Source organism: Scyliorhinus canicula, chromosome 3, assembly GCF_902713615.1.
Source record: "Scyliorhinus canicula chromosome 3, sScyCan1.1, whole genome shotgun sequence".
NCBI lineage: Eukaryota > Metazoa > Chordata > Chondrichthyes > Carcharhiniformes > Scyliorhinidae > Scyliorhinus > Scyliorhinus canicula.
In genome coordinates, this window is record NC_052148.1 from 220767038 (window position 1) to 220780845 (window position 13808).

General features: G+C 43.2%; 1 protein-coding gene across 38 annotated transcripts in view; it reads right to left on the minus strand.

Moving 5' to 3' along the window:
- Window positions 1–13808, minus strand: part of LOC119963306 (calcium/calmodulin-dependent protein kinase type II subunit delta) — a 425111-nt gene that overhangs the window by 27308 nt on the left and 383995 nt on the right. For 13 of the 38 annotated variants that reach the window (XM_038792233.1, XM_038792235.1, XM_038792231.1 and 10 more), the window contains one exon: window positions 584–883. The exons of the other annotated variants lie outside the window; for them this stretch is intronic. In XM_038792233.1, coding sequence (XP_038648161.1) covers window positions 584–883 — 300 coding nt within the window. The remainder of the gene's footprint in view (window positions 1–583; window positions 884–13808) is intronic. 38 annotated transcript variants of the gene reach the window in all.

Consider the following 13808-nt stretch of genomic DNA (forward strand, 5'->3'; position numbering starts at 1 on the left):
CTTAGTGACTTGGATGAAAGGGAGTATATTGTGTAGTTATACAGAATACTAAGATCACCTAATTAGCAGCATTGCCTTAGACTTAGGAAAGAGTTACTGGTCTTGGAGAATGCCAAGAATGATACCTTGCACAAAGTAACTGGGTTGAGATGGGAGACAAGGAAGACGTAATGCTACTTTTCTGGGAGATTAGTTTAACTGCTGATCGATTAAGGTGACTAAAATAACTTGAGGCCCACAGGACAGTAAATACAGTACATCGCTTTCCTCTATAAATTTTCCTTAGGAGGTAACAATGAAAAATTACACTTGGGTTGTATATCTGCATTTTCATCACTCAGCTTCAAAGCTTTCAACCAGAACACTGATGAAGTATTAGCATATAGCTTACTCTATTATACAGAAGCACACCATCACAAAGCTGAATGTAAACAAAGAGACCAAAACAAAATGGACACCCAGCATGGCTGTTATGGCCAAGTAATGTCAATGCTTTGTAAAATGCTATTGGTCTTTAATGTTGTCTAATGCCCCCAAATTAGTCATCCACAGGACCACTTGGACTTCTGCTTTCTTGACTTACACTGAATAGAGGAAGGTGAGGGCTCTGACTCACACGACTGACTCGTTGAGTGTACATTTTGGTTATTATTTGCATTTTCTGAACACTGAGTCACTGAATTGATGGAAAGAAACACAACATATGAGCAAACAAAAGTGAAAAGATAGAGTGTGACCAGAATCTTCAGGATACAGTGACAGCAGGAGTTACTGCTGGGACATAATGAGGATGGAGACCAGCAAGATGATGTAGTAGAGAAAGAGGAAGAGAGTGATGAACGAATGGAATACAACCTCCCTGTGTTACACTCCTTCATGCAGGCTGTACTTTGGCGTGCAAAGGTTGAGAAGGAGAAAAAGGCCAAAGAATGAAATTATGAAACAAAGCAAAAAAATCATAAAATCAATTCTTTTAAAAATGCTAACATTGCTTTCAAAGCATTAATTGAAAGATTTAATTAATTGAAAAATGTAATTAGTTGTATTTCCTGTTCAGATGCCAGTACAGAGTGAGTGCTCTTCTGTCCAACTCCTCCATACAACAAAAGGCTTGCACTTAAACAGTGCTTTCCAATACTTTAAGACATTCCAAAGCACTTTACAGCTATTTTAGTACTTGTGATACCTGGTCATTGTTCTTTCGTCGGGAATGCTACAAATAACCTAGACACAGCAAAGTCTTATGAACAGCAATGTGATAATGATCTACTTTTTTTCCGGTGCTGGTTCAAGGATAAATGTAGACTAGGATACTGTGGACAGCTCCCTTGCTGTTCTTCGTAAGTGTTGTCATAAACAGAGGGTAGACAGGGTCTCACTTTAATCTTCCATCTGACCTTGCCTCGGTTAGTGCAGCACTCCCTCAGCGCTGCATTGACAATGTCAACCTAGAATATGTGCTTAAGTCTTCGAGGTATATTTGAACCCACAAGTTTTTAATCATAGTGAGAGTGCAACCACTGAGCCATGGCTGATGAGACAGTTTACTCTGGAGTTTACAATAACTAGAGAGAGCAAAATATATATGCTTCTACAGAAATATGCCTTTTCAGCCATTACAGCATAAACTAAAAAGATTGTACTAATTTTCAATATATTTAAATGACAGAATCAGTTCTAGCTGTAAAAATAGCCACATCTGAGCTTTTTCCGAGACCACAGGAGATGCTAATTTTGGACTGGAACATAGATATCAGTTCCCATAGGAAAGTTCGAATTACAGCAAAACTAGCAAGTCAGTAAAGTCACCCAATTAATAGCATTGCAAGGATGTCCTTTCATCAGCACACTGGCAGTAAAGGTTGAATTTGAATAATAAAGATTGAATGACAACTCCCTGAAGCGGAAGAAATGCATTATTAAAGACAAGTACACGAACTGTTACATTAAATTGTTTGTCCAGTTATGAAAAAAAAGTAATGTGGCTGACAGTTACTTGCATTATTTAAAGTCTTTCATAAAACTTAAAAGTTATGGTGTTTGGATTCAAATGTTTTGAAGTAGTTCAATTTTCATGATTATGTAAAAGTACAAAATAAAGAAAGTTTCTGCCAATCAGGTTTCTACTGCACCAAATTTAGAAAAGAATGCTGTCGGATTCAAGGTCTGACAGTGCTGTTGCTCAGCAATTTATAAGATAAGATAAATTTATAGGAAAATACCAAGATTGCTTGATTATATCTCCAAATGGTCCAACTCTGATGAGGAAGTCACGAAGGAGAATCTAAGTCATATCAGTGTCACTCCAAGGTGCCATCCATCCTTTTTAAATCCAAGTCATTTTTAAGAAAATAGTTTTATTTTTAAACCACATTTCTCTTCATTAAAAGCAGATTGATCTCTTGGGTCTTTACTTGCATTTCTAAGACATTGTTACAGTTGAACAGCTGAGCCATGAAGCATTTTGGCAGAAAATAGTCGAAAAGGTGGATAATTTTCCAGAAGATAAATTATGGCCGTTACTCTGAATAATATATGTCCAGAATTATGCAAAAATCTGAACCTGAAAACCATAAGCTGAGAAAGCGATTGGAGTTTCATTATAACAGGGTCAAATTTGGACAACCTAAGATTGTAAAAAAATTCTGAAAGCCTCAAAAACATGTGTTGGTTCAGACCTGGGAGTATCTGCTGAAGAAGATGGCAATGAAAGTGGGAATTTAATGCAGAAACAGAGGATGTGATAAGTAATTTAAACTAATTTATATATTTACTGTTCAAATTAACAGTAATTAATTAATTAAATCTAAAAGGATAAAATTGAAATAGAGCTACCAGCATTAAAGGGATCTGAATAGGCTCAAATTAAAATCTGACAGATAAATAATTAACTGATCAACAGGAGTAAAGCCTACACAAAACAAAGAACATACATAAGCGGATAGGCTATTTACCAACATAAGGGAACAGTTAGGATCCATTGCCTGGAATTCCTGTGCCATGTGGGAACTCCAGGACACTATGAGGAGGAGAAATGGCACTACACAGACTTGTGTCAAGTATTGCTATCTGTATGACCCATGTGATGTACTTCAATGATAACAATGCAAAATACTGCATGAATCATACAGATAGTGGTCTGCAGCACTGTCTGCTCCTGGGGAATCGATAGTCTGTTTAGTGTTACTGGAAGTGGCACAATGTGACTAAATTACTCCCATCAGATCCAGACACTCAGCCAGAAACGCACTTTCAATCACTTGAGCCCGAGCTCAACCTTAGGTTCCTGAGTTTGAGGAGTGGTTCTGGTAACCGCTGGCCATACAGGAGACTGAATTTCCTGGAAGTCACATCCCAGAAGGTGATAATTCGGCAACTACAGAGAGTTCATGACAGGCGGGTGGTCATATAGCAGGAAGGAAGAGGCAGGGTGTGCAAAATTCCTCTGGAGTGTGGCATTCAAACTTGCTTTCCGTACTGAGGGTTACGAGGCCTTAGGAGAAAGCAGTCTGGAGCACATCCATTGCTCTGTGGGGGTCAATGATTGCACAGAAAGGTGCAAAGTATAGAAAAGTAGTGTGCAAGGGTGTTTGATACTCCGAGGAAGAGACAGATGTTTCTGCAAACCGAGCTGTGTTTGGAATAGTGCGTTGTCTCCCTGGTGTCAGGATGAAGCAGAACATTTTGAGTGGAGGGAGGAGGTGGGGGAAGGGGAACAATCAGAAATGTTGATCCATGTCAGAACAATGACAAAGGAAGGAAAAGATTGGAAGGGTTGGAATCACAGATTTTCAGGAGCGTGGGAGAAAATTAAATAGAGGGGCATCAAAAATGTTCTTTCCTGACATGTGGGCATTTATGGCAAGGCCAGCATTTCTTTCCTATCCTTAATTGCCCTCGAGAAGGTACTGGTGAGCTGCTTTTCTGAACCACAGCAGTCCACCTGGTGTAGGTACATCCACAGAGCTGTTAGGGAGATTGACCCAATGACAGTGAAGGAATGGTGATATTGTTACAAGTCAGGGGAATTTGCAAGTGATGATGTTCCCATGTATCCCGTGCCATTTTCCTTCTAGAGGTCCATGGGCTAGAAAGGTGCTAGCATATGAGCCCTGGCGAGTTGCTGCAGCATCTTCTTGTATGTGGTACACTGTGTTGTCATTGTGCGTCAGTGATAGAGGGAGTGAATGTTTAGGGTAGTGGATGGGATGCTGATTAAGTGGGCTGCTTTGTCCTGGATGGTGTGGAGTTTCATGAGTATTGCTGGATCTGCACTCATCCAGGCAATTGGAGAGTATTCCATCACACTCCCTACTTGTGCCCTTGGACAGGCTTGGGGGGGGGGGGGGGGGGGGGGGGGGGGGTCCATTGAGCCAAGCATTGCAGAATCCCTGGCCTCTGACATGCTCTTGTGGCCACATTATTTATATGACTAAGGTAATGGCCAAAGTTAATAATCACTCTCAGTGCCACATGGTGGAAAATGGTGACGGAGAGTAGATTTCAAATTCCAATGTACGGGAACCAGTCCTGCATCAGAAGGGAGATGTTCAAGGTTGCACCTTAACAGAACTGGAATCAATGATTTCCCAGGAAAATTAAATAGTGCTGTGAAGGGTGGTTTAAATTACTGCAGCAAGGGAACGGGCATTAGGATGAAAGATTATAGAGGAGAAACAAGGTGCACAGAGGACTGGAAGAGGTAAATAATACTCAAGTGAAGAGCGATCAAAAAGGGGTAAATGCAAGGTAGTCGAAAATCGGTTTGGAGGTTTTAGGCTTAAATGTATGTCGTGGACATTAAGGTTAGTGAGTTGCAGGCACAAGTCAGCTAATATGGCTATTATATTAGTAATGAGAGAGATCGGGCTCAAAAATGGGTAAGACTGGAATGTTATACTGCTGGATACAAACACCAACTGGGACACCAGAGAATCCCGCCACAGGTATACAGGAAAGATACGGCAGTTGAAAAAAGAGGAATGTTGGAGGTTGGGGATGGGATGTAGGCGTGACGAGTGGCTGTATTGATCTAATAAACTATTATAAGACAGGAGAGACATGATGTAATCTTGGGATCAAAGACAATATCCGTTTGGTTGAATTAAGGAAAAATAGAACTATTACATTACGGGTTGAGTATCACTTATTTGAAATCCCGAAATTCAAAAAGCTCTGAAATCTGTACTTCTTCAGCGTCGGCAGTTCGTGGCACCGTATCCGTTCCCGTGGCCAAAGACACGTGCTTGTGTGTATCCTTCCAATTGACACCACGGGTTTGTTGCACTGAAAGAGCTGAACCTGCTACCTGATTCCCTGTCGGGAGGGAAGTAGCGTACCCCCCATCAGACACAGCACCCACCGCCAGCTACGAGCAGTGTCCGAGGGTCTTTTGCAGCTTGGTATTCCAAAGTTAAAAAAATTCTGGAATCCGAGACACTCTCAGCCCCAAGCCTTTTGAATAAGGGATACTCGATGTTCATTTTTAAATTACGATTTTACTAAAAAAATTACCTCCATTTTCATTTTTAAATACTGTATACTATAGGCCACCAAATAGTGAGAATGAAATCGGGGACCTAATTTAGAGGTAAATTACTGAAAGACATAAAAAATCTACAGAGCAGTAAAAATCGGTGAGCTCAATTATCCCCATACAGGCTGGGATAGCAAAAGTGTAACCAACAAAGGTGAGGAATTTGTGAAATATGTACAAAAGAACTTTGTTGATCAGTGTTTTTCCAATCTAACAAGAAAGGAAGCAATGCTGGATATAGTTCTGGGGAATTAAGTTGGACAAGTGGAGCATGCTTCAGTGGGCGAGTATTTGAAAAGTGCAATCACAATATCAGGGATGGACAGTTATAGAAAAGGAGACCAATCAAACATTAACTAGAGGAGAGCTAACTTCAGTGAGTTGAAAAAGGATCTGGATCAGATGGATTGGAATTGAAATGTGGCAAATAAAATGGTAACTTGACAGCAGGAGGCCTTCAAAGAGGAGATGACTTGGTTACAGAATGGATACATTCCAGGAGGGCGAAAGGATGGACATCCAAAGCTAGAGCTCTCTGGATGCCTAAAGATGCAACAGTTAAAATGAGCCAGAAAATGGAAATGTATGACAAATGAAAGTTCCAGAATAGAGTTTAAATTAAGAGTCCAATTAAGGGGCAAGTTAGCATGGCCAATCCACCTGCCCTGCACATCTTTGGGTTGTGGAGGTGAGACTCATGCAGACATGAGGAGAATGTGCAAACTTCAGACGGACAGTGACCCAGGGCCGGGATTGGACCCGGGTCCTCACCGCCATGAGGCAGCAGTGCTAACCATTGTGCTGCCATGCTTGCCCGTTTCAGAATACAGTTGAGAACCAAGCTGAATATAGAGAGAACAAAAGAGATCTGAAAAAATGGAATAAGCAGGTTAAAAGAGAGAGAGGAGAAATAATTAGGTGGCCCACCTGACCAACATAAAGGGAACTCAAACATCTTTTATGAATTCAAATAGCAAAAGGATAGTCAAAGAAAAGAAAGAGCCAGTCGGGGACAAAAAGGAGATATTCTTATTGAGGCAGAGGACATAGCTGATGTACTAACTTAGACCTGTCTTTACAATAATAGAAGATACTTCCAATATAGCAGGAGCAATACTGGATGATTGGATTAGAAAAAGAGGCATTATGAACTACATTGAACAATTTTAAAGGGGGTGTAGGAACAAAGAGACGGTGGGGGTCGTGAGATCTATGCATACAAATGTTGAAAGTGGCAGAACAAATTGACAAGACTGGCATCCTTGGCTTTTTAAAGTAGACACAAAAGAAAGAAAGCCATTCTAAACACTTATAAAAGGCTTGTTAGGCCATAGGTGGAGCATTCTGTTTAATTCTGGGCACCACACATTAGAACAGATGTCAAAACCTTAGTGAGGATTCAGCTGGGATGTGGGCCTTTAGTTACGCTGAGAGTGGAGAAGCTGACTTGCTCTCCATAAAGCGGTAGGTTAAGATAATATTTGTTCAAGCCATTCAAAATCATGAATTGTAACTATTAAGATAGCAGGGAGTCTTCGCCAGAGGACACAGATGGCGTTCAGTGGAATTGAAAAATTCTGGAATATAAAAGTTTCATGGATACTAGCTGTCATTAACTGCCATTAAAAAAAAAACCTATCTGGTTCACTATTGTCCCTTAGGGAAGGAAATCTGCCATTCTTACCCGGTCTAAATGTCGCCACAGTCCCAGAAGAACATAGCCTGCTCCCCCCATGAGAGCTGACTGGTGGTGATTTAACCCGAGGGTCACCACACCTTAGGTGAGGGGCAAGGTTGAGAAGTTATTCATAAATAACTTCAGCCGGTATAGGAATTGAACCCATGCTGTTGCTGTCGGTCTGCATTACAAAGCAGCCATCCAACCAACTGAACTAATCTAAATTACGTAGATAATTTTACTACCTAAATATATTGCTTAAAATAGTCTATTTTTTAATACATTCAAAACCAGGTAAGCCTGGAAGTCTAGTTTGAAGGAAGTAGCTTTGAAGTAAGTGACTATAACCGTTTGAATGAATAAACTGTTTTCAAGGGGTTCAGGAACAGATATGTCACAAGATCTTATTTGTGACGTGTTCCTTTGATGCAGGCCAAAAATAGTAAAAGAAAAGACTTGCATTTACATCAGCCGTACACAACCATAGAGTGTCCCACAGTGCTTTACAGCCAAAGTAGCACTTTTGAAGTGAAACCACTTTTGTAACGTAGGAAATGCTGCCATTTTGTGCATAGTTAAACTTCCACAAACAGTGATACAGTAATGACCAGGTGATCTGTGTTTGTGAGGTTGATTGAGGGATAAATGCTGGTCAAGATGGGGGTTGCTTCCGGTGCTTGGGATGGAGGCTGCTTCCAGTGTTTGGGATGGAGGCTGTCTCCAACCCTGGACACTGGAACATCACAGAAGTTGATTGGGGGAGCATCTGCAGGTGGACATTCCAGATTCTGTGTCCTGGAGGAGATCCATCTTCCAGGCTCAAGAGGATGCGAACTAATGGCCGCGTCGCACCGGGCTAGAATCTACATGAGCTGCTTAGATCACAGGCGAGGCCGAAATCATGAACCTCGCTGTTACCAATTGGTTTCTGATCTAACCGGCCTACCCCCACTGGGAAGATCCGGAACCCGCCGCAACTTGATGGGAAACTAATACAGGTTGAGTGTCCCTTATTCAAAAAGCTCTGATGTGCGCACTTTTGTTTTGACTGCTGAAATAATGCCTCTCGTAAAAAAAATAACTTGGTGATGTTTCACAACTCTGAGTCCTCAGTGTCGGCTGTTCTGAGTACTGTGTCCCGTTCCTGTGGCCGAACACATGTGCATGTGTGTGTATCCTTTCAAATCTGCCAAAGGGCAGCATGCTAGCAAAGTGGTTAGCACTGTTGCTTCACAGCGCCAGGGTCCCAGGTTTGATTCCCAGCTTGGGTCACTATCTGTGCGGCGTCTGCACGGGTTTCCTCCGGGTGCTCCGGTTTCCTCCCACAAGTCCCGAAAGACGTGTTGTTAGGTAATTTGAACATTCTGAATTCTGTCTGTGTGTACCAGAACAGGCGCCGGTGTGGCGACTAGGAGATTTTCGCTGAAACGCTATTGCAGTGTTAATGTAAGCCTACTTGTGACACTAATAAGGATTATTATTATTAATTGATGACACGAGTTTGTTGCACCAAAAATGTTGAACTGGGTACTCAATTCCCAGTTGGGAGGGAAGCTGGGTACCCCCCCCCCCCCCCCCCCCCCCCCCCGCCCCCCCCGTGTGACCGGCAACTCCGAGCAGTGTCCGAGTGTCTTTGCAGCTTCGCATTCCAAAATTTGAAACATTCTGGAATCCGAGACACTCTCGGCCCCAAGAATTTTGAATAAGGGATACTCAACCTGTAATCACCAGTTAAGGCCAATCTCCATCTCATTAACGGGAATCTCCAACTCATTAACGGGAAGGACCCCCTATCTAATGTCCTCCCGTGATTGAACCGATTCCCCCACGAGCGGTCATGTAGGCGCCCTTTAGCACACCTATTTAAAAGCATGAAGTAAGCACAATGGCTGCTGTGGGGTTTAGAGGTGGAGGAGGTGAATAGCCATCTTCAAAACTGGCCAATCAGCCCAGAAGCACTGGGGATGCAGCCTGAGTGTCCGGGGCGGTACAAGCTCGGTCGGGGGATTGGCCATCATCTATGGGGGGGAGGCGCCGCTTGGCTGGGGGGTGAGGCACTCAGCACCCACCGGTGTCCAACATGTCACCCCTGGATCGTGTATACCCATATCAGGGGCAACTTATTGAACATTCTGGTAAATCTGCTCTGCACCCTCTCCAGTGCAATCATTTCCTTTCCACAGTGTGGCAACCAGAGCTGCACACAATGCTCCAGCTGTGGCGCAACCAGTGTTTTATAAAGCTCCAGCATAACCTCCCTGCTCTTATATTCAATACCTCGGTTAATAAAGGCAAAAATCCCAACGTCCTTCTTAACCACCTTATCTACTTGCCCTGTTGACTTTAGGGATCTTCACAGAACATGCACACCAAGGTCCTCTGTACTTCCTAGGATCTGACTATTCATTGTAAATTCCCTTGCCTTGTTAGTCCTCCCAAAAAGCATTAGCGTACACTTTTGAGGTTAAATTCCATTTGCCACTCTTCTGCCCATCTATCCAGCCCGTCTATATCGTCCTGTAATGTAAGGCCTTGCTCCTCACTATTTACCACACTAGCAAGGTCGGAGCTGGAAGATCCGGTGTGTTTTCCCGCCTGCCTCTGCAGCGGCAAACACTCCCATGTTCCTGCTCCCACACTTGACCTAGTCCCAAGGGAGAATTCCGCCCATAGTTTTCATTAAACTAGAAATTGAAAACCATTATGCCTAGCTGGATCGATCATTTGCACTAGATATCAATAGTGCCTGTTCTGTATACTCCATCAGTGAGTGTGTTGAGCTTACTCAAAGCATTCTGTTGTGAACCACAGACAGAAGGAGCCACTGAATGTTAACAGCCTCTGCACATTAATAATGGATTGAAGAACGCTGTTAACATACCTAAACTAAACATCACACTTCTAAGGAGGCCAGTTTCTAAATTGACTTGTGCTCATTTAAACATGATACACAAAAGAAAGTTTTGATTGTTTCTAAGAATCAAAGTTAATCTTGCAAACACAAATCCTCAATTACTGTTTAAGGTTATGCATTTTTGAAAAATTGTTTCTCAGTTTTATACATCATACAGAAAAACTAACAAATATTGCAAATACCACAATATTAAAACATTTGGGAAAATCCTACCAAATTTAAATTCATGTTTCAATTATAACACGCAGCTACAGAAAGTGATCATTTGACAACTCCAGCAGCTTTTTCTGCAAAACCTTTGGCTTCAATGCCTAATCGAAATTCTAATCTTGGCTCATACATTTGTAATAAATTGAACCTGAAGTCAGATAGGTGTTAAATGATGATCCCAAATCAATGAACCACCCTAATTGTGCTAAATATTAAATAGTTACATTCAAATCCTAGCGTTCAAAAATGGAATATTACTAACATAAAACAAATCCAGGAACCAAAATAAAAATCCTGTTCATGTAGCACTTGGAAGATTAAACATCTAAAGCAATTATGATCAACAAAGTGCATGGCAGCACCAAATTGTGGTATTATCACAGGAGGAAAAAAATGTTTTACCACGAAGCGCAACAGATTTTTGATGTAGCATTGTAGGTCATAATGGCAGCATTATCATCGTTTAGTTACCCAGAAACAAATGGGCATCATCCTATTTAATTACAATTCTGCATCTACTAGAAGAGGTATAATGTGCAGACGAAATATGTTCTCATTTGGCCAATCGAGGCATCATTATGGTTGAGTTACATTGGTGTTTAAGCCTAAAAGTGAGTCTGCAATTCCAGAAATAAATTGGGAGTGGAAAAATAAAATCTTTGGAATATCAGTAGTCAGACTCATTAAGTTAACACACTACATTTATATGCAAAATGTAGTTGATGAAGGCTAGGTTGCGTGTTAAGAGAACTGACCCGTAGCAAACTAAAGGAAGGGCATAAGCCTTTTCAGAATTACAAATGAGATTGCAGATGACTCATGACTCAAACAAGCAAATGATTGTCGATGATCGAGAGATAGGAGATCGTGTTTTACAGGAGAGCATTTTAAAGATGCACATGTGACAAAAGGATTAAGCAGGGATCATGTGTTGAAAGTTTAAATCTTTATAAAAATGCAAGGAGCATTAAGAATTGGAGATGACACAACAACATCTTCGGTCCTCATCACCTCTTCCAGCATTCCAACAAAATACAAAGTGTGTGAAATTTCTGATATTGAATGAATATAGTCATGGTTAGAAAAAAGGGAAGACCGAGTCAAAGAGTAGAAAATGTTTCAATAATCTGACCTAAGATGATAGGTAGTAGGATAATGTTTATTGATCAGGGAAGATATGGGGCAGGATTCTCCCAACGGGAGACTAAGTGCCGACGCCAGAGTGAAAACCAGAGTGTTTCACTCCGGCGTCGGAGGCCGCTCCTCGCCCCCTATTCTCCCACCCCCGGGGGGCTAGGAGCAGCGCCGCGTCATTTACGCGTGCTGGGCCTTGGGGCCGCATAAAAGCGGCGCCGCGAAAATTACGTGCCCGATGCAGCGTAAATGATGTCACCTGCGCATGCGCAGGTTGGCCGGCGCCAACCAGCGCATGCGCGGTTGCCCTCTTCCACGCGGGCGCTCCGCAAGAAGTGTCGGAGTGATGCTGCGGGGTGGCGGAGGTGGGCACCGATCGCGGGCCAGACCCCTTTTGACCGCCCCCCCCCGGTGCTCGATCCCCCCCTCCCCTCCCCACAGGCCGCCCCCGCAGCGTTCCCGCGCTGTTCCTGCCGGCAGCGACCAGGTGTGGTTGGCGCTGGCGGGAACACGTCGTATTGGGCAGGCCACTCGGCCCATCCGGGCTGGAGAATCGCCGCTTGCGCGCCGATTTTCCGAGCGGCCAGCCGTAAATCTCGGCGCGCCGGTTTGGGGGGGTGGGGGTGGGAGAATCGCGTGCGGGTGCCGGGGCAGCGTGGTGGGACTCGCCCGGTGCCCCCGCGGATTCTCCCACCCAGCGTGGGGGGGGGGGGGGGGGGGGGGAGAGAATTGCGCCCATGATCTTGGAAGGCGTAAAAGGGAAACCAATATGGGTAGAAATGAGTAATAAAGGTAAATTGATATCAATCAACAGCTCAAGAAAGATCAGCAAAGAGAACTGCTTCTCCCTGCCTGAATAAGACAGCTGCAGCACCAAGGTAAAAATAATAAGGATTTTATAGATGTAAATTGCCAGTTGGCTTTTTAAAGATCCTTTCATAGTCACAACTTGTGAATGGCTACATCTGTGACCACAGGTTACCCTGCAGAGGGGGTTATCCCTCCACAAAGGTGCTCTGACAGCTAGTGGCCAGTGTTTAATTGTAGAAATTTTATCAACTGTAAGAGGCATCTTCACTTTGAGATGCCCTCTGTCCTACCTGCATCAGCAGTGCCCATTTCTCATGGTGGGGCTGCTGCTCTCTGAGTGTTGGAGGGGCTTTTATTGGCCCTCCAACCTCAGGAGCCTGTCTGCCATTCTTAATTGGACAGTAAGTGTGCACCCTGGCCACCCTTTCAAACATCGCTTTGGGATCTGATGCCCATTGGGAGGGCGAGGGAGGTGTAAGGATGTGGAATTTCCACCGATTTCCTGGTCAAAGATCTGGCCTGTGTGTGCAGTAAATAGAAGGTATATGATTAGATAGCTCCTTTAAACAATCAATAGGAGAGAAACATTAATAATCGAATGTTAAATAAATCCTTCACGTTAGTCTTTAAATTATATCTGAGAATTCCAAACTTAATAATTTGTTTAAGCATGTCAAATTGATAAGTCAACTTGAAGGCCAACAATGGGAGGTGGATAAAAGTGGGTAAAACTAACACTTGTCAGTTTTTGAAAATAACACTGGCATACGAATTCCATTTTAATCAGTATCTGGTAGTTTGAGTATGGGAAATGTCCTTTTCCAATTCAATCTTCCTGCACAGCTGATCTTGAAGTGGGACCGTTCCACTCTTGTTGGGTATAATGGGAATATGAGGTTGGAAATTAGGGAAAAGAAGAACAAATTAAAAGTAAAAATTGACTGATGAGGCAATATACATTTGAATTCCATGAAACTAAAAGATCATAGAATTTACAGTGCAGGAGGCCATTCGGCCAATCGAGTCTGCACCAGCCCTTAGAAAGAGCACCCTACTTAAGCCCACTCCCCCACCCTATCCCCATAACCCAGTAACCCCACCTAATCTTTGGACACAAAGGGCAATTTAGCATAGCCAATCCACCTAACCTGCACATCTTTGGACTGTGGGAGGAAACCAGAGCACCCGGAGGGAACCCACACAGACATGGGGAGGAAGTGCAAACTACATACAGTCATCCGAGGCCGGAATTGAACACGGGACCCTGGAGCTGTGAGGCAGCAGTGATAACCACTGTGCCATCGGATAGGGTATATTTTTAACATGTGACCTGCTCGGAGGTTATGGGAACCCAGAAATGGGCATTCCTGTATTTGCTTCAAGTTTAAAACCCTTTGAGCAAGAAGCCGGCCACTGGAGAAGTAGGTAAATTTGCCAAGAGGATAAGGGTTGGAGGGGTAAGACTGAAGGACTAAGATTGACAACCGAGCCTGGACCGAGGCTAGGGCAGTTGCATGCTCCTCCTG